General features: G+C 38.7%; 2 protein-coding genes across 5 annotated transcripts in view; one reads left to right on the top strand and one right to left on the bottom strand.

Annotated features, from left to right (window-relative positions):
* Window positions 1–12,372, bottom strand: part of PACRG (parkin coregulated) — a 214,769-nt gene extending 202,397 nt beyond the window's left edge. Inside the window, exons 1-2 of one of the 4 annotated variants that reach the window (XM_066546683.1) lie at window positions 12,330–12,372; window positions 11,394–11,579 (exon numbers count right to left, since the gene is read on the bottom strand). In XM_066546683.1, coding sequence (XP_066402780.1) covers window positions 11,394–11,579; window positions 12,330–12,362 — 219 coding nt within the window. In that variant the 5' untranslated portion in view covers window positions 12,363–12,372. Of the gene's footprint in view, window positions 1–11,393; window positions 11,580–11,805; window positions 11,846–11,910; window positions 11,985–12,174; window positions 12,235–12,329 lie in introns of those variants that run through there. The other 3 variants (XM_066546684.1, XM_066546686.1, XM_066546685.1) reach the window with 3 other exon arrangements.
* The window catches only part of PRKN (parkin RBR E3 ubiquitin protein ligase), a 675,490-nt gene continuing 669,951 nt past the window's right edge, over window positions 12,284–17,822 (top strand). The window contains exon 1 of the mRNA XM_066546681.1: window positions 12,284–12,367. Within this exon, the coding sequence (XP_066402778.1) occupies window positions 12,361–12,367 (7 nt within the window). The 5' untranslated portion in view covers window positions 12,284–12,360. The remainder of the gene's footprint in view (window positions 12,368–17,822) is intronic.

Genomic DNA, 17,822 nt, shown 5'->3' with positions numbered 1-17,822 from the left:
ATTTATCTGGGAGTTAGAAAGAGGTGATGATTTTGTTAATTTCTGTGTTAAGAGCACAGTGAAGGCTTCAAAAGAACTACTGACACAAGGAAGTCTACCTCCAGCCCATTGGGAAGAGTGTTCAGTTAGGAGTCAGCTGATCTGCATTCAGTCTAAGTATGAACTCTAAACTGTGACTTCAAGCAGAAAAAGGTCATACGAGTATCTCAGCTAAAGGAGCTCTCAGAGGAACCATTTCAGCAATCAGAACAAACATTTTGCTCAGAAATGCTTAGCCTTGTCATTGACTAAACATTTGTGCCAAACACCCTTCGGCAAGATTTTTTTAATAGATCTTTGAAGAGATTAACTAAAAACTGAAGAATATTTAATTCTATAAAGGAACAAGAACTCAAAGTGTCCTACTTGCCAGAAGCAAAAGAACAAATATGACAAAATGAGAATAATCACCTAGATACTACCAAATAGTGACCTGATAAAGAACAATTAAACAAATATCAAATGGAGGGAAGAAATTTAGAGTTAACTGATTTGTTAATGGCAATTTTGTAATTAGCTCCGCAAATATATTTTAACATTTCCACCCAATATACACTTTGTTATTACTGTCTAATGTAATATTGTACAATAGAGGCAGAATTGTTCTATTATTAGTAAAGGGTCACTTGTTTTCTCACTTAAGGTGAAAAATATTTCAATTCTACCTGGTGTCAGGGAAAAGGAAAAACAACAATCCAAGCAAAACCAAATAAGTTAAAACCCAGTAATTTCTTCAATAAAATTTACACCCAAAGGTCTAAACACTTTTTACTATTGACAGGCACAGCATTGTCAATGGTTGGCACTCAGTTAACATTTCTCTTATAAAGGTTCTTTTGTCAAATAACAGCAGACAGAAGAGTTTGTGAAATCACCTGTAATCTTAAATGCATAACTCATTGATTTCTTATTGATACACTGGAAATTGCTTTACTTTTTAAGACTAAAGTGACAGATGTTACACAATTTTAGTGCAGTGTCTATGAATTCTTCATACTAGATGAACAACTGGATGACTGAAAGCCTTCAGAAGCTATCAAATAAAATCTTAAAACTTGACTTGTCCTGAATCATAATATTGAAATACATCTTGAATATGTCCAAAGGCATACTAGAGACTCATAAAATAATCATGACTTAATCAGACTTTAAGTAGAAGGGAGAAGCATGCTAAAATGTTACTTTTGTGGATTTTTAGGGATAGTATGTTTCTCTAAGTAATTTTTCACTCTACAACATTTGCATGGTGAAATTTGACTAAAGTGTGATAAATTCATATGGGTATGAACTGCAAATTTCTAATAGCCTTGCATTGGATAAGTTAAGCACTGGCATAATTTAGAGCTAAAGCAGACTCTGACACCACTATTACCTTTACTTTCTAAAAAAACCCAACATATCTCCTAGCTCAAACAGAGGTTACACATTATATACAGAAATCACTTTCTGAGTTTGACAGACTGCATTACACAGGAGATGAAATCAAGTTCTAGTAATTGTTCCTCTGATCTTTAACTATTAACATAAAACCTTATTAATTAAATGAAGGAAACACAAATTAGAGGGGCATGAGATAGTTAGTAAAACACTGTATAAAAATAAAAAAAAATCAGGTAATACACATATACTTCCCATGAAAAATATTTCCCAGTCATGCCTTACAATTTAAAATTATAATAAGCTCATTCCTATGAGATTTTTTTTTGTCCAGTAGACATTATCACATGGGGTATTCTAATAAGGTCTGAGTATAAGCTTCATGTTCTCCAAAAGTTTTCTTCTCACGTGCAACTGCCCTCCCCCCAAACACACCACTGATAAACATTACTGCAAGAGAAATCCTGTGATATAAAAAAGACACCATCTGGAGGAGAAGTAAATAAAGCCAGAGAAAAAGTGAGCACAAATAGCAGATGAGTGCAGGAAAAGACTTACTTTGGGAAGTACAAATGTAAGATTTCAACTTCTGGGGAAAAAAAAAGTTTATCAAGTTCTGGCTACAATGTCAGTAAAAGTATGCATGCACCTTTTCCTAAGGAGTTTTATCTGAGAAGATATCCAATACAAAATAATAATGTGACATTAAAACATCATCAATAGGACAGTAAAATAAGCCAGGGAATAATTTATTTTTTACAAAGACTTAAATGTAGCCCACCAGTCTTTTCTAGTAAGTATATAATTATTAGCCTTGAAACAGAAAAACTCAATCATTAGGTATTCCCCTAATTCTGTGCACCAAGACTTATCAGGAAAGAAAACTAAATGCAAAGCTTTCAGATTTCTTAGAAGACCTCTCAAATACTGTTTTAAAAAGGGGTCTGTGATGGCCATATTCAGTGGAGCATCCAGGAGTGGGAGAATACACAGGGGCACACACCTGCCTGAAATGCATGATTTTGCACAATCACAGTCTTGCACAGATACTTGCACCCCAACTCTTTAGCCAGGATGTTCCCTGCCCACAAGCCCTTGCACACTCACTCCCTTGAAGAAGTTCTTCCATGAGGCTCTCCTCACTTCCTTAAGTGAAAAAAGCAAAATAAAAATTCAGCAGATAACATTTCATTCCATAAATCATGGGCTTAATAATACAGCTACATAAGATTTGCCATTAAGACAAATCTTACATAGAAATAACAGAAAAGAATTCCCATCTAACAATTACTGAAAGAATGAAAACTCCGATAAACTTAGAAAACTTAATACCTACAGATATCTTCAAGAACACCTAGTAAGTCCAAACAACTTATGCAGTAGTTCCTTCATATTATGATGAGATGCCAAGCAAGACAAAAATTATTAAGAAATGCTCACGTGATGACGGCAAAACAATGGATGTCCTACATACATAAGATAGGCAAGAAAACACTGTACCCTCCGGATTTAGGTCAGTTTCTGTGTAGAATGCTGTGTATTGCCTACTAACCACACAAAGCATTCTCATTAACATGGTTCTGACCAATACAGCAGTGTTGTCATCTTATCACAAAGGTTCCATACCTTCTTGGCATTTCTCGTGGGCACCTCCTCAGAACACCAACTCGTTCTTCTTCACAAAGCAGCCAACTAACTCCAGTTCCCTTCTCAACCAGCCAACCCTCTCTTTCATAGCACTCGGCTTCTCATTGGTTACAGCTGTGGCCTGTTAAAAATCATGCCTGTTTCCAATCTTTGATAATTGGCCCAGCTGCAACTCCTTAGGGGTAAGATTACATTCTACATTATCTTTATTTTCTTATATTCTATCCCCCTACACAGTAGGCCTCAAACAACTTTCAAGATGTGTTCTGCCTTCAGCTGGTTGTTACGCAGAAAGTTAGCGGTATGCCATGCTTGCTCCAAGAGTTTTCATTGCACATTTCTGTGATGTACTTTATGTTTTAACTTTGTCACGTTGTGCAAAATTTTTGTACTTACTGCAATATATACCTGCTTAAAAAGTCTCTCATTACACAAAAAATTGCATCAACCAACAACCAAACCCCACCAAACAAAGCTAGTCTGGATCCTAGTCAAGTTAGTGACATACTTCTATTATGAAACTGAAAATAAATCAATATTTACTCTTTCTATCAAGGTCTTGGCATCATCCCTTACAGAAAGATGGGTGAAGAGTAATTTTCTAGAGAGAAAAATCTTACATTAAAAGGGACCATCAGAAATGTATGAAAAGCTAAATTATATATTTATCATCCTATTATAATTAAGGCAGGTTTTATTATCACATCAGAATCCTGTTTTTTTCAGGCAATAGGCCAACAGAAATTTCACAGAAAGTCTGACTAGAATTAAATTGCTCTCAGAAGCAATTGTGTTACTTGCGGGCATTCCCTCAACTCACACTCATAGAAGTCCAAAAATTGCAACTATAAGAAACATGTGTAATGTATCTACAGAATCAGAGTGCAACTATTAATCACACAAGATTCCATAATTTAGCCTTCAGCACACTGTGACCCCATGAAGGAATTTATAATTTTATTTTATGTGACATGTATTTTATCTAAGAAAATAAGTCATCAGAGCTCAGTAAATTTTCCAGCAAAAATTATTTAACTATGCTATGAAAATGAAAATCTATGCCAAACTGCTTATATGGATGTCAAGTATATAGAAGAATCAGCTACTGCTAGGAGGAACCAGTCAGTCTTTCACAGTAGTTTGTCTATGACACTATCTAGAAATTTTATCAACGTACCAGTAGTATAGTTTGCTACAATTTTTTTTTTTTTTTACTTCACAATAATTTTCATTTCAAAATTGTTAGGAAAACTTCATGAAAAAAGTAAAACCTTTCTGACCCCTTAAAAGTCTTATCAGGTAATTTCAGTTAAACATGGACTAAGCATATCTATTACCCGAAGTATCAGTTACAAAAAGAAGGAAAAATTTCATTTCCATGGTACAGACTCCAGCACACTCTGCCTGTAAAGTTTGGGAACACAGCCACAGGAAAAGTCATACTCTGTTAGTAATCACCTAGGTCCCTGCTTTAGGGAGTCACATTCAGATCCTTTTCTATTTCCCCCTCTTTTTCCTAATGCACATGCCACTGAGCTACATCTCCTGTCTCCTTCACCCACCTAAAGCTTCCAGTGTTAAGTTTTAGCAGTGACAAGAGGAGACTGTGAGACAAGGGACAGCATCCAGAAGCTGACAGCTACAGACATGGCCAGCTGCTCCAATTCCTTGAAGCATTCATTGCATGCTTGGCAGCAGCCCTCACTGCACACTTGCAGCAGACTACATAAGAAGAATTAGCTGCAGCTGAAATAATCTAATAAGCATGTGTTGCTGCTACCCAAACACTGATGCAGGCTTGCTCAAGTGTATTCAGGAAGCCAGCCTGAGGTTTATGATGTAGTTCACTATTATAACTGGAACAATATGGTGTTACATAGTTTTTCTGAGGGTCAGAAGGGAGGTGTGTTTATTATCCCCCCCACAACTTCAGAAAAGCAGCAGATTTATTAAAGCAAAAACCTTCAAATGCCTTTTTTCTTGTCCAAATAGAAAGTAAATTAGTCATCACTAAATTGTCTAACCTTAGCAGCAGCCAAGCCATGGAGTGACCACAATCAACCATATGTAAGATGTAGAATCATGGGAAAATTCAGGTGGAAAATTACCCCAAGAAGTCTCCAATTCAATCTCTTTCTCCAAGCACGGTTATCTTAGAACAAGTTGCTTAGGGCTTTTTTCCATTTGAGTCTTGAAAATCTCCAAGAAGACTGCACAGCTCTGGGAAAGCTGATGCACTGCTTGACTATCCTCATTGTGAAAAACCTTTTCACCATCAGGAACACCTTATTTCAACACATGTCTTGTCCTCCCATCACTGGAGAGAACCGACTGGCTTTTTCTTCCTTACGGCTTTCTCCCTGCTACTGGGTCACTAGGTCTGTTAAGACCTAATACCATGAGATATCCTGGTAGCTTTCTCTTTTCCAGGCTGAAATACTTTTCCCCTCAGCCTCTACTCCTGCACCATGAACTCCAGAACCCTGCCTCGATGGCTCTTCACTCAACTCACTTCAAGTAGCATTTTAGAGCATTTCCAGTCAACTAACAGGGAGAAGACCAAGACAAAGCCTGAAGCCTACACAGAGTACAGGATTTTTCTTGAATGAAATTGAATATATCAAGTTAAAAGAAAGAATATGCACATACATGTCCATTCCTTTGGAAACTGTTCGGGAGACACAGTGCTGAGAAGGGTGTATGGTAGATGCATTCTAACTCATCTCTTTCACATTTTCAATTGGTTGGCTCCAGAGGCGTACTCAGCCGCACGTAGGAAATGCTGACTTTAGATAATTCCCTACACAGCAAGTTGACAGCTTAAAATCATGTGTGGAGACTATTCTTATTAACTATAGTTTAATAATTTGTTCAAAATTGCTACATTTGCAGTAAAAAAATTTTGGAACTGAAAAATGCAGTCATCATTCAGAGAAACAACAGATGAAGATACCCATACACTGAGAGCACTAGAGGATTTTAACTTGTATGAAATCTGTAAACAGTTTGCAAACTTTAAAATAGTTTAATTCCTATGCAAGAATTGTCAGAATTTGACATCTCCATAATCATTTCCAGTTAGAATATTTTATTCATTAATTCATAAAAAAGTACTTAGTAGAGGAGTTTTGAAAAAGCACTGCCACAATGTTTTAAAACCAATTTACTTTTACCTTCTCTAAATGTGAAATTTAAAACCTCCCAAGGTCTTTTTCCATGTAAAATATCATAAATCACATGAAGGGATTTGAGACAAGAATTGTCGATCAAACCACAAAACAGAATCTAACTGATAACTTACTTATTAACTATTTTAAGTCATATGACTGAATTAGAAGAGAAGATTTACTAAAAATTCAAATGTGTAACAAATTTTCATAAATGAAGCAGCATGATTTCTTAATGATTTTGGTAAGAAACTGATCTTTTCATCCGCACTGCAACTATGAACAATACCAACCTTTCACCACATTCACAAAAATAAAGTGCTGACTTTAAGGTATTTTAAAATAAGAGCAGCATGATTAAGTCATCTAGGTTATAGCTGAAAACATAATATGAAATAGAAGCTTTCTGAGGAAATTATGGTCTTAAGCATTTGTATTTTTTCTGTATATTCTGCTTTTACATTGTATTATCAAAGAGGTCATTACAGTAAATACGAGCATGGAATTGGAAAGGAATCTAACCTTATGAGGGGAAATAAAAACCTCCTTGTGTTGGAGCTTTTCATGTTTGAACCTAATGAAACTGAAGTGCCTCATCAATCCAGTGGGATGACTGTGTACTGGCACAAACGAGAAGGTACCAACAGGCAGCAGACACAGGCAGGGCTGTAGCAGTGACAACTTTGGTGAGTTTACACTGTTATAAGCTCACATATAAGTGTATGTCAAGTCTATTAAAATGCTATTAAAGATAAAAAAAATTGTTGAGCTGCTTTTAATCTAGGTTTAACCAGGGCCCCTGTCCAGTTCACTGCAAAGCCATACAAAAGTTCATATTGCACAAAGAATAAATGTTCAGGGATGAGAACAACACCTTTCAATTGTGCTGCAAGTTTATGCTGCTGTAAATGCTTGTGGAATTACCCTGCTAGAACTTGGTGTCATACTGGTTTTAAATGACTTAAGACTGCAATGTTGCCAAGAGGGTACATTCCCCCACACACAGCTTGTGCTGACACTCTCCTGCTTCCCTTCTCATTGCATATATTAATTCTTTAAGAGCTGTTACAGCTGATCCAATTTACTCTATGTTTACAAGAAAAAACAATATCAGTGCAAAAGGAGTGATTGAAGCACGCAGTCAGGACGGGGAAAAGGGCAAAACAGATCAGCCTTGTTAAAGCAGAAGCCTTGCTTGCCTCAATCCCACAGACAGCAGTTCAACACTGTGAGCTTTAACAGGCTGGAGTATTTTCAGCAGGATCAGTTCTCTGAGCAGTCAACATTGTACAAATGAGGACACAACAATGGGCAGCAGCACTAAACAGCCTGAGAGAGGAAGATAGGATCACCTTCCAGAGTACTGACAGTTTAAATTGTCTCACAGTGTTCAGTGAAGTGTACTTGTAGATTGTACACAATTGCTATTGTTAAACTGGAGAAGTTCCTCCAAGACAGATGTGCTACTTCGCAATATATATTTATCAAAACACTCCTTTAACTTGACATCTATATGCCCCAAAACACACTGCTTTTTCCAATAAATTAGCTGTTATAATCAAAAGATACAACTTCTTACTCCTATTCTTTCCTATAGCCTCAAAATCAAATCAGAAACTTCGACTGCTACAAGGTAAATAACAAAAGTAGTCTTGGTTACGCAGTGTGGATGAATATAAATATAATGACAAATCCCAAATCTCAGAACATAAACAAATCACATCATGGTTAAAATGAAACTTTTGCTATGAGTTATTATCAAATGGTAAAGGGTAAGAAAGCCCTTCACAACATACATTATTGAAAATGGCTTGAGAGAAGTGTTTAAAGTACAAAGATTGAGAACTCGTTCCCATACATACAGACTGCAGACTCCTAAATGCTGAACAGAAGAATGAAAATCCAGAGCTGCAATACAAATAACAATTTTTCTGCTTAAGAGCAATGAAGCTTTTTTTAGGAGATGAAAGCTGTGCCCTATACATAGCTAAGACTCTCTAAGGCTGAATAGCTGCTTTGGTTTTAGAAATCCAGAAACAATTTTTAGCATCCCTTCCTTTCTAAGGCCATCTAGTAAACACTTTCATTCTATCCCTGTGGCCTGTTCCTGAAGGCAAATTCTGACTGATGTCATGGAACACATGGATGTAATAGTAATCTTGTAAAAGTTGGGAGATAGATAGGAATTATCTTTCTACTATTTCCTTTAAGTACTAAAATGAATTCTATCCTTGAAAAAGTGCTTTTACCACTGGCGCATTATAGAAAAGTGGGACACTTTATTCTGTTCTCTTTCATTGCAGAAAATAGGAAAATATCATCTAGAGAGGATCAGAAGTGAACTGAGATATCTTCCTGCTGTCCATATTCACGTTCAAACACTTCTATACTGGCTAGTCTATACATGAATTTTTAATTGTATTCCTAATTCTACATGCAGTACCCTCTGAAGTAAGAGCACGTAACATTCTTGATTCCACTGGAGGACAAAACAATTAAAATGTAAATGTAGCTTGTTATTATAGAAGACCTTTATTGAACCTTGCTTTTAAAGTAAATGGTTATATAAATTTACAGTTTTGGAATAACTTAAACCCTTTATTCAGTTCAGGAACACTTTTATTCAGGTGAATATTTAAGCATTGCATTTCACTAAGTGAGTTTTGGATTTAGTGAGAGCTGAGAAAAGTCTTAAATACTGTATCTACTTAATTTCTACACTTACTACTGACTATGAAAGTAGACTTTATTCAGAAACGTTAATGAAAAACAGCTTAGTAAAACACTCTTTGCCCAAGCAACGTAAAAGAATTCTGGAACACTTACTACAATATTTACAGTCATATATGCATAATGGTAATCTGTTAAGACTCTGCACTAAGAGTTTAAGACTAACCTACATGCTTGCACCAAAGGCTATTAATCAATACCTCATTGTTTGACCTGAAGATGCCAAACACGTTTAACCCTATGCCTTATCATGCTGTTAACAAAAAGAATTACCATGTTGTAACCAGATATTCCTGCTGTGCTTTCAACCCTCCAGTCAGCTCCCAAGCCTTCCATGAGAACTTCATCAAAGATGTCAACCTCTGACAAGTGAGTACTTAATAAATCTAAAGCTCCAATTAAAAGGTAGTTGGAAAAGTAAAAAGGAAGTCCCACTTCTGCACAGACAGCAAGGCAGTGAAATATTCCTTTTTTTGCACACCGACTGGAAAATATTCTGGTGGCTGCCTGACTGCAGATGGAGCTTTTTCAAACCATAGCCCTGGCACTATGAATCTCCCAAGATCCCTAGGAGTTTCAGAGCTTCCAACCCAGTTATGAGTAGAATGTGTGCAGCAGGTCAGAACACTGTAAACCTGAGCTCTGACAGGCTGAGAGGGCAGGCAAGGGGGAAAACAAGCAGGGCAGAAATGAAACAGGTTGCCCAGAGAGGTCAGGCAATCCCTGGTGTTGGGAGGTTTCACAGTTTAGCTAGGAAAACCCATCATTGACCTGATCCGAGTGCTGGTGACAGGCCCACTTCAAGTGGGAAGTTGGGTTAGATGTTTCCAGATGTCCATGCCAAAGAAAATAATTTCTGTTATCCTGTGAGTAGCTGCAAAGGCAGCAGATTTACCTGTATGCAGTTGCTTAATGACAGTATCACATGATTTAATGGTCTGTTCATGTTCAGGGAGTTAGAAATGCAGCCATAAAAGTTAATATTCTATAAATATTTAAAAGCAAACCTGAATTCTGATTAAACTCATAGTTAGTTATTTTCCTAAGTCACAGCTCCTTTTTAAAAATTAAATATGTATTTCTCAAACTCCACTGAAATGGCTGATTCTTCTAGATAAAACTGTCTTTTACATATCTAGGTGTAAACAACCTAAACAAGAAACAATATGCGCAAATATCCATTACTTGAACTTTTTCCAGAGAACAGGAAACATATTTTAAAAATTAATCCTAAAGGTTGCAGAAGTATTATAGTTCATTCCATGCATTGCTAGAATAAAAAAAAAAAATCAAACAAACTTTAAAACAAAGGGACTATTTGGTTGTGTTCACCTTGTGTTTTTTTCAAGTAAGGTGAAATAGGTTGTAGTTTTACTAATTAGGAGAAAGTTTTCCAGGTATACAATTTTTACTCTATCTAAAATTTCTTTAAAGACATGCTTGTTTGGGTTTTTAAGAAGAAGTTCTTGCAGATAACATGATCAGGAAGACTGCACCAGGAAGACCACTTCAGCGAAACAAAGGGAAATAATGTATTTCATAACAGCTGTCAGAATACTCCAGATTTAAAAAAAAACCCCTTGAGGACTCAAGCCTTTGCTAACACCCTGAACTATGTCCAAATGAAGAATACAATTCAGGAGTTTAGGCAGAGATGTATGGTAATATTACCTCATCCACTCACATGTTGAACATCTGTACTCTGTACCAGTTGAAGCTTTTTAACTCCTAAACTCTGATAAAGGTATACAAATAAAACAGTATAAAGAGATTTGAAGGGCCTTTATACTACTATTTTAACTTCCAAGCCTCCAAGCTCATTAGAAATTGTGACTGTTACATGTTGGATCAATTTCTCTGTCTTTGAACTACAAGTCGGAGAACTAATGTTTGTTTGTTTAGTATTCTCCTAGATAGTGTGGAAGCTTTTCACTATTTTCCAAGCTTGTTTAAAAATATTTATCAATCTATTTCCCAGATCTCCGCCATCCTATGTCACATTCACATCCATTTCATACACTATGCCAGTGTATTAAAACTTTTGAGAAATACTGCACTACCACTTGACAGCATTTTGTTAAGTGGGATGCAGGAAGCCTCACACACAATTCCATAGGCTGTCAGTTTACCAGGATGTGCACTGCCAATACAAAACCATACAAAAAAAAAAACAAAAACAAAAAAACCCCAAAAATTTGTGGCACCAAATTAAAGCACTTGGTGAAAGCATCACGACTCCCACAGGCACAGAGAGTTACCTTGTGGTAATACTTCTGTAAAGCCTGAGGTTAATTTCAGGAACCAGCAAACTCCAGATAAGGTATTAGCAACTTGCACACCTTCCTGACATGTTTTATCCACAGCTCTAACTTGCTATGCCGCTTGGACAAGTTGAGTTAATTAGTATCACCTCTATGCTAGCAGCAAACATACCACGCTGTTTTTCATCATGGCTTTAATACTGAAACCCTCGCAGGGCTGTTGCTTGTCCTGCTGCTTGCCCTTCTTCTCCCGCTGCTGGGGCCGCCTGTCACCGGCGGGTTTTGAGGGGCCCGGACGTCCCTCCTCCATTACCATTTCCCCACCGGCGCCCACGACGGACCAGATGCAAATAACGGACTGGAAAAAACAAGCGAACATCAGCGTCCCGTGCCCAGCGAGTTAGGGCAGGCAGCAGGTGCAGCTTCGCTCCCTCCACATCCAGCGACACCCTCACACACGCGTCCCGCGCCTTCCCTGCCCCTCACAGGCCCCCTCTGCCTGCCCCTCGCCCCTGCACCAAGTCCCCTTCTGCATCACCCCAGCTCGTCCCCCCACTCCGCCGTGTCCAGCCCTTCATCACCACCTGATGTCCTTGTCCCCCGGGGAGTCCTCGCCCCCGCCCGCCCGCCCGCCGTTGCCTCCCCTGCGGCTCCGGCCCTGCGGGTCCCTCTCGGGCTCCGTTGGGCACCTGCCGCCACGCGAGGTCCCCCGGCCACGCGACCGTCGCCAGGCAACGCGTCAACAACCCGCCGGGGAAGCGGGACGGGAATCACAAATAACCCCGTCGGCACCGCCCGGTCCCGCACAGCTGTACCTAGCCCCGGTGCACCGTACACCGGGGCGGCGGACAGCAATTAACGAGAAAATCATTAGCGGCGCGTGGGGGAAATGTGAGGCGATGACGTGAGGGTCATGAACAGTTCGGGTGTGAGCTGTCCAGGAACTACGCTACCCAGAGAGCCCAGCGTGCGCCTCCACCTCCCTCGCTGAGGCGCATGCGCCTTGAGGGCCGGCCCACCCCGCCCGCATTCACGCGACCCCCCCACCCAGGGCGGCTGCAGGGGACGTGCTGGAGCGGCGGGCGCGGCCGGCACGTGCGCGCGTCACCGCTTCCTCTCGCGTGGCCGCGGCCGCCGCCATGATCGGTGAGTGAGCGCGGCAGGGAGCGGGGAGAGCCCGGATAAGGATCCGCCCTTTCCTCCCCGCCCCTTGCCTTCCGGCCTCCGCCCTGCTGTCGCTGTGGCTGCTGCTATTGTCGCCTCTGCTGCCTTGTCTGCGGCCCTGGGGGCGGCGGGGGTTGGCCCGGCTCCCTTCGCTTTCCCTCGGTCCCCGTCCGTCCCCCCCGGTGCCTCGGCAGAGCGGGGGCGAGCCGGGGCTGCCCTCGATCTGCGCCCACTGGTTAAACCGCGGGGGGGCCGGGCAGGGAACAAAGTGCTGGGAGGCTTCACTGCCCTCCTGTTTTACCCCCGCGGGAGAGGGGTAAAAAGGCTGGCTAGGCCTTGTGACTGAGGTCATTTTTAAATCGCTTTCTATTCCTTCTCAGTATATCGATTGTAAATGCTTCTTGGCAAGGTTTGTGCGATCTGGGAACTTTTTTTGGCCTTGCCAGCGTACATACGTGTTATTAGTCTGGCGTGGTACCTGCTGGCGACCTGGAAAAGAAAAACCTCATTTGACACCTCACGGTGTTGGGAGTGTGACCCTTTGGTCCTTGAGCTGGTTTCTGTACCCATCCAGTGCTGCTGCGAAGCGTGACTCGGTTGTTTCAGTGGGTTTTCTCTTCCTTGAAAGATTAATCTATACCTGGGGAGTTCAGAATTACAGGATCTGTTTTGTAACCTTCCTGTTACACATTTCATCTTGCTTTGACTTTCTCAGTTTTGAGAATTATTTCTAGTAAAACCTATAGATTGTAGTGGATGCACATGCATTTTAGCAACTCTTTGCTGTCCTCAGGCTTGCTGTTTCATCATCAGTATTGGTGTCATAGTTGCTGTTTACTCAAGATCTGATCAAGTTGAAAACCGTGCATTTAGTTGTGAAAATATTTATTTTAAATTGAATATCTCAAAAGTTTCCAAGAATGCTCTGGGTCTTTAGGTATTCATTTTTTTTTCAGCAGTATATGATTGTAGGTGTATAGCTAATGTTCTTTCACCTTTGCTAAAGCTAAAAAGGTTATAATAAAATGTCCTGTATTTTCACTCTGTATATATATTAATTCAAATGATCTCTTCTAGTTGTGGAATTTTTCTTACAGGACTTTGTCATTTGAGCTACTTTTTTCTTACGTAGTAGAGGACATTTTAAATTGAAGGCTTGGCTTAAGGAAAGCACAGAGGGTCAGGTATTCCAGTGTTTTTATTTTGCAATGTCATCTGCTGATCTGAGGTATTGCTGTACTGTATAAAATACATGTGTTTGCAGAACTGCAGTGTGTGTTTGTTTTTGAATGCTTCAGAAAAGTAAGTTGAGTGTACCTAAGGGACTGCCCATGTGGTTACAGAGCTGATGCCTCTAGCTTCACACTGAAATCTAAATATTTACTAACTGCTCATGAATATAAATGTTATATGACTGAGGAATGATAATTTTATTTTCACTGTGGCAGACAGAAACGTTTGTGAATATTGATTATGAAATGTACAGACTGATTAGTTGCAAATTTAAAAACAGCTTTACATGAGTTGGAACCTGCCCTGGTTTAACTCCAGCTGGCAACTGAGTAGCACAGAGCCGCTGGCTCACCCCCTCCTCCTCTGCCTAGCAGCAGGGTGGGGAGGAGAATTGCAGGCAAAATAAGAATAGTTTAATACTTGAAACGGAGTAATAAAAATACTGATACTGCTAATGATGATGATAATAGTAATGAAGAGGAGGGAGAGGAATAAAAGCCAAGAGAAACAAGGGATGCAGAATAAAATTGCTCACTGGCCAATGCTCAGCCCATCCTCCAGACCAACTTCCACCAGTTTATCTATTGGGCATGATCTGTGGTGTGGAATATCCCTGTGGCCAGTTTGAATCACCTGTCTCCTGGCCACACTCTCCCAGTTTCTTATGCATGTCCTCACTGACAGAGCATGGAAGACTGAAAAGTCCTTGATTTGGGCTCAGCACTATTTAGCAACAACTGAAACATCAGTGTGTTACCAACATTATTCTCATACTAAATTTGAGATGCAGTATTGTACCAGCTTCTAAGTCAAATTAGAAGCTGGTACAATACTGGTCAAACTCTATCCCAGCCAAAATCATGACACCCTCCCCCACCCCCCAAAAACAAAAGAATTATCTTCAAAGTATGTGACATGGAGACCTAGTCCAACAGCCTGCTTTGAGACTTTCTGAAAACTCTCTTCTAAACATTTGCGAGCTGGGAATGCCCTAACAAAAAATGGGGCAGTAGGGCAAGGGTGAGATAATCATCTGCCCATTTTTTTAACCTGAGTATTCAAAAGAATTTTCCTATGAAACACATGGTATATTTTCCAAAATGTTTCACAGTTTCATATCTATAGAAGTGTCTTATGTCCTCATAAGTTAATGCCATAATATACTTGTACACATTATAATCCCTTTAATTGATTTTATATTTTCTATCTTCTTTCTTTTTTCTCTTCATTTCTCACAGACCAGCTCGTATAGACTTGTGTACATTCAGGTTCCTTAAATGGTAATTTGAATCTGGACTGAGCTAGTTAAGTGACATAGCTTGTCATAGCTATACTTACTTAGGGACATAGGAGGTTTGGGGAGTTGTTTAAGGTGGGTTTTTAAAGTTTATTTATTTTATTTGCTTACATTGGATTAGCTGAAAGCTGGTGTTATTGGAATGGAAGTGACAATGTGACAACTGGCTGATCTATTTCTTAGTCAGCAGCCCTGGCAATAATGTCACATTGTTGAACACCTGTTCTGGGGGATAAAAAAAACCAAACAAACCTGATTTTGAAGGAAGATCCTGGGACAGCTTTGTGGAATTTTTCAGAAAATATCTCTCAAAAAACAAAAAACCCAGGGGAAGGCCCTAAGATGTTTTAAAAATGTAGAAGATGGGCTCTATATAGTTAACAGTGGCAGTTCAGCATTTCTGTGGTGAATGAGAGATGAAGGTGGTGCTAGCGACAGGTTGCAAAGGGCTTTGACAGTGAAATATGATTCATCCAGCAGTAATCAAGTTAAGGGAGAATGGGAGCCTGGGTGAAAGTTTTAGCTATCTGGATGACCGATCACTCTGTGTTGCACCCTTTTTCAGTGTGTTGGTAATCTACTTTCTCATAAATATTTCTCATTGGTATGAAAATAACCTTGGAGAAGCAAAATAAGAATAAACCCTTTCAGAATTTCCCAGAATATGTACATGGTACTATTATAATAATGGTACTAAGGGAGCAACTAAAGGAAACATAGTTTAGAAGTTTTCTACTTAGATGTTTTGATCCCATGCTGCAATTTTGGGTATTTTTTCTTCTGTTGGCATTTTGGTGTTCTAATGCTATGGATAGTTGGACTACAATATGGGAGTTACAGCTCAAGTTGTAGTTCATGAGCATGTGGAATAATCTGGCTGATAGTTTGATTAAATAAAAACTAAACTTCAGAATAACAAAGGCTATTTGCATTTCAAATACATGACCTCTTTTGCTCAGTTTGTTTTGAGTCTTTTTCCCTTCTCCTAGGGTCACTGTATTGGACTGCATGAACATAATTAAATAGTTTGTGTTTTACTGGAATTATATTTTAATGATTATTTTCCTACAAAATGCTCTGTTATTACTCTGTCAGCAAGGTGTTATAAAGTTAGTATCATTTGAAGTAGGATATCTTCAAAAGACAGCTGAATTTTGCTAGATATACATAAGCATTCTGGATTTTGTTGTTTCCATTAAGGGAGATGAGAATAATTTTGCTTGGATTTCTTTTTGAAAGACAAGTAGTAAGGGGAAGGAAAAGTGGGGTGTGTCTTTTTGCTTGTTTGGTATTTTTGGTTGATTTTTTTTTTTAAGTGATGACAAAATAACAGTATTATAATATCAAGACACTGGAGACTAACTAAGCAGGGGTTAAGGATATTCTGATGCAGTGTTTTGAATTTTTCAGATAGGACCCTACAGAAAATTGATCTGGCAGTTTCTTTAAAGTATTGCCTATGCTTACTTGCATATAATGTAAATAGAGTATCCAATGCCCAATGTTTTGGTCCAGCCTATCTGTGTGATGAGAATGAAGTTAAGAGTTTCAAATTACACACATTTTGAAAAAAAACTAGGAATAGGCCTTTGCTAACAAAATATGGAAATTGGAAAAAAAATATTTTGGAAAGTGTAACAGCAAACGCTACTGCTTAAGAGTCCTTGCTAAAGTAAAGAATGTCTTTTGTAGATACATTTAAAGCTAAAGACATTATTTTATTCTGTTGTGGTAACATTGCTTCAAGAGGTAGAGTAGTTTTTTTATTTGGAAACACATGTATCCCCATTTACTGAAGTAAGTTAGTTGGGCTATCACACCCTGTATCATTGAACTCTCAGTTGTATAAATAGTCTGGCCACAGGAGCAAACGATACCATGAATGGTGAAGGTTTTCCAAGGTGCTATATGTAGGAGAAGCCCAAGAGAGAATAAAATCATTAGTGGGAAGTTTGTTACTTTGCCAGACAGGTTTATGTAAAATAGATAAACTAAGTATTTTCCATCAATTGTGGTTGTTGCTATGTACTGTATATAAGTATTGTTGGACTGAAAATCAACTTCTAACACAAAATGCAGCCATTGATATGAAGTTTTCCATTAAAAGAAGAAAAAAAAAAGTAATGTAAGAGAGGGGCAGCTATATAGCCAGAATTCACAGAAATCCACTACAATCTGTCTCCACTTTGGAGATAATTCGTTGGCAAGCTTTACTTATATAATTGTCACTTGTTTCACAACCCAATTTCTTCTTTCTGAATACAATGTGGGTGGGGCATCTTGCAAATGTTTGTGCTTTATGAGGACTTCTAATCATTAAGTAACTAGATTTTAATATGTTCATTAAAATATATAATATTCTTACAATTTTTCAGTTTCCAAATATTGTTCAGGTCTCTCTGAGTCCTTCTGTATTTTGATCAGTGCTAAAGGAGTGGAACAATGGATGACCTTACAAAATAAGATAAAAATCCATCAGGTTTATCTGATATACAAAAATGCATCAGTACCCTTTTGCCTGTTTTTATTTTTGAGGCTGGACAACATGGAGAAAGAATTATTGTGCACTTTTTGAAGCAGACTGAAACCTGCCTGATTGTACTAAACTGGCTTGTAAGCAGTAGCTCTTGTGTTGCATCTCTTTTCTTAATCAGCACGTTCATGTCTACATTAGTATTGTTAAAGCTTGACCCAGGAGAAATTGTAGCCTCAAAGCTGTTTTTTGAGGCATATGGAAATAACTGAAATATTTGCCATGATATTACAAATTCTCTTAAGATGACAAGAGACAAAGAATCATTTAAGTTCTTCAGCTATCACTCAAATATTAAATTTTATGATAGTGATCTTAAGGGTAGAAATAAATGAAGAATTAATCGTGCAACTGCTTTTTATTTCATGCCCTTG

The sequence above is a fragment of the Molothrus aeneus genome, chromosome 3, assembly GCF_037042795.1.
Source record: "Molothrus aeneus isolate 106 chromosome 3, BPBGC_Maene_1.0, whole genome shotgun sequence".
In the NCBI taxonomy this organism is placed as follows: Eukaryota; Metazoa; Chordata; class Aves; order Passeriformes; family Icteridae; genus Molothrus; species Molothrus aeneus.
This window is presented reverse-complemented; position numbering and strand designations above follow the sequence as displayed.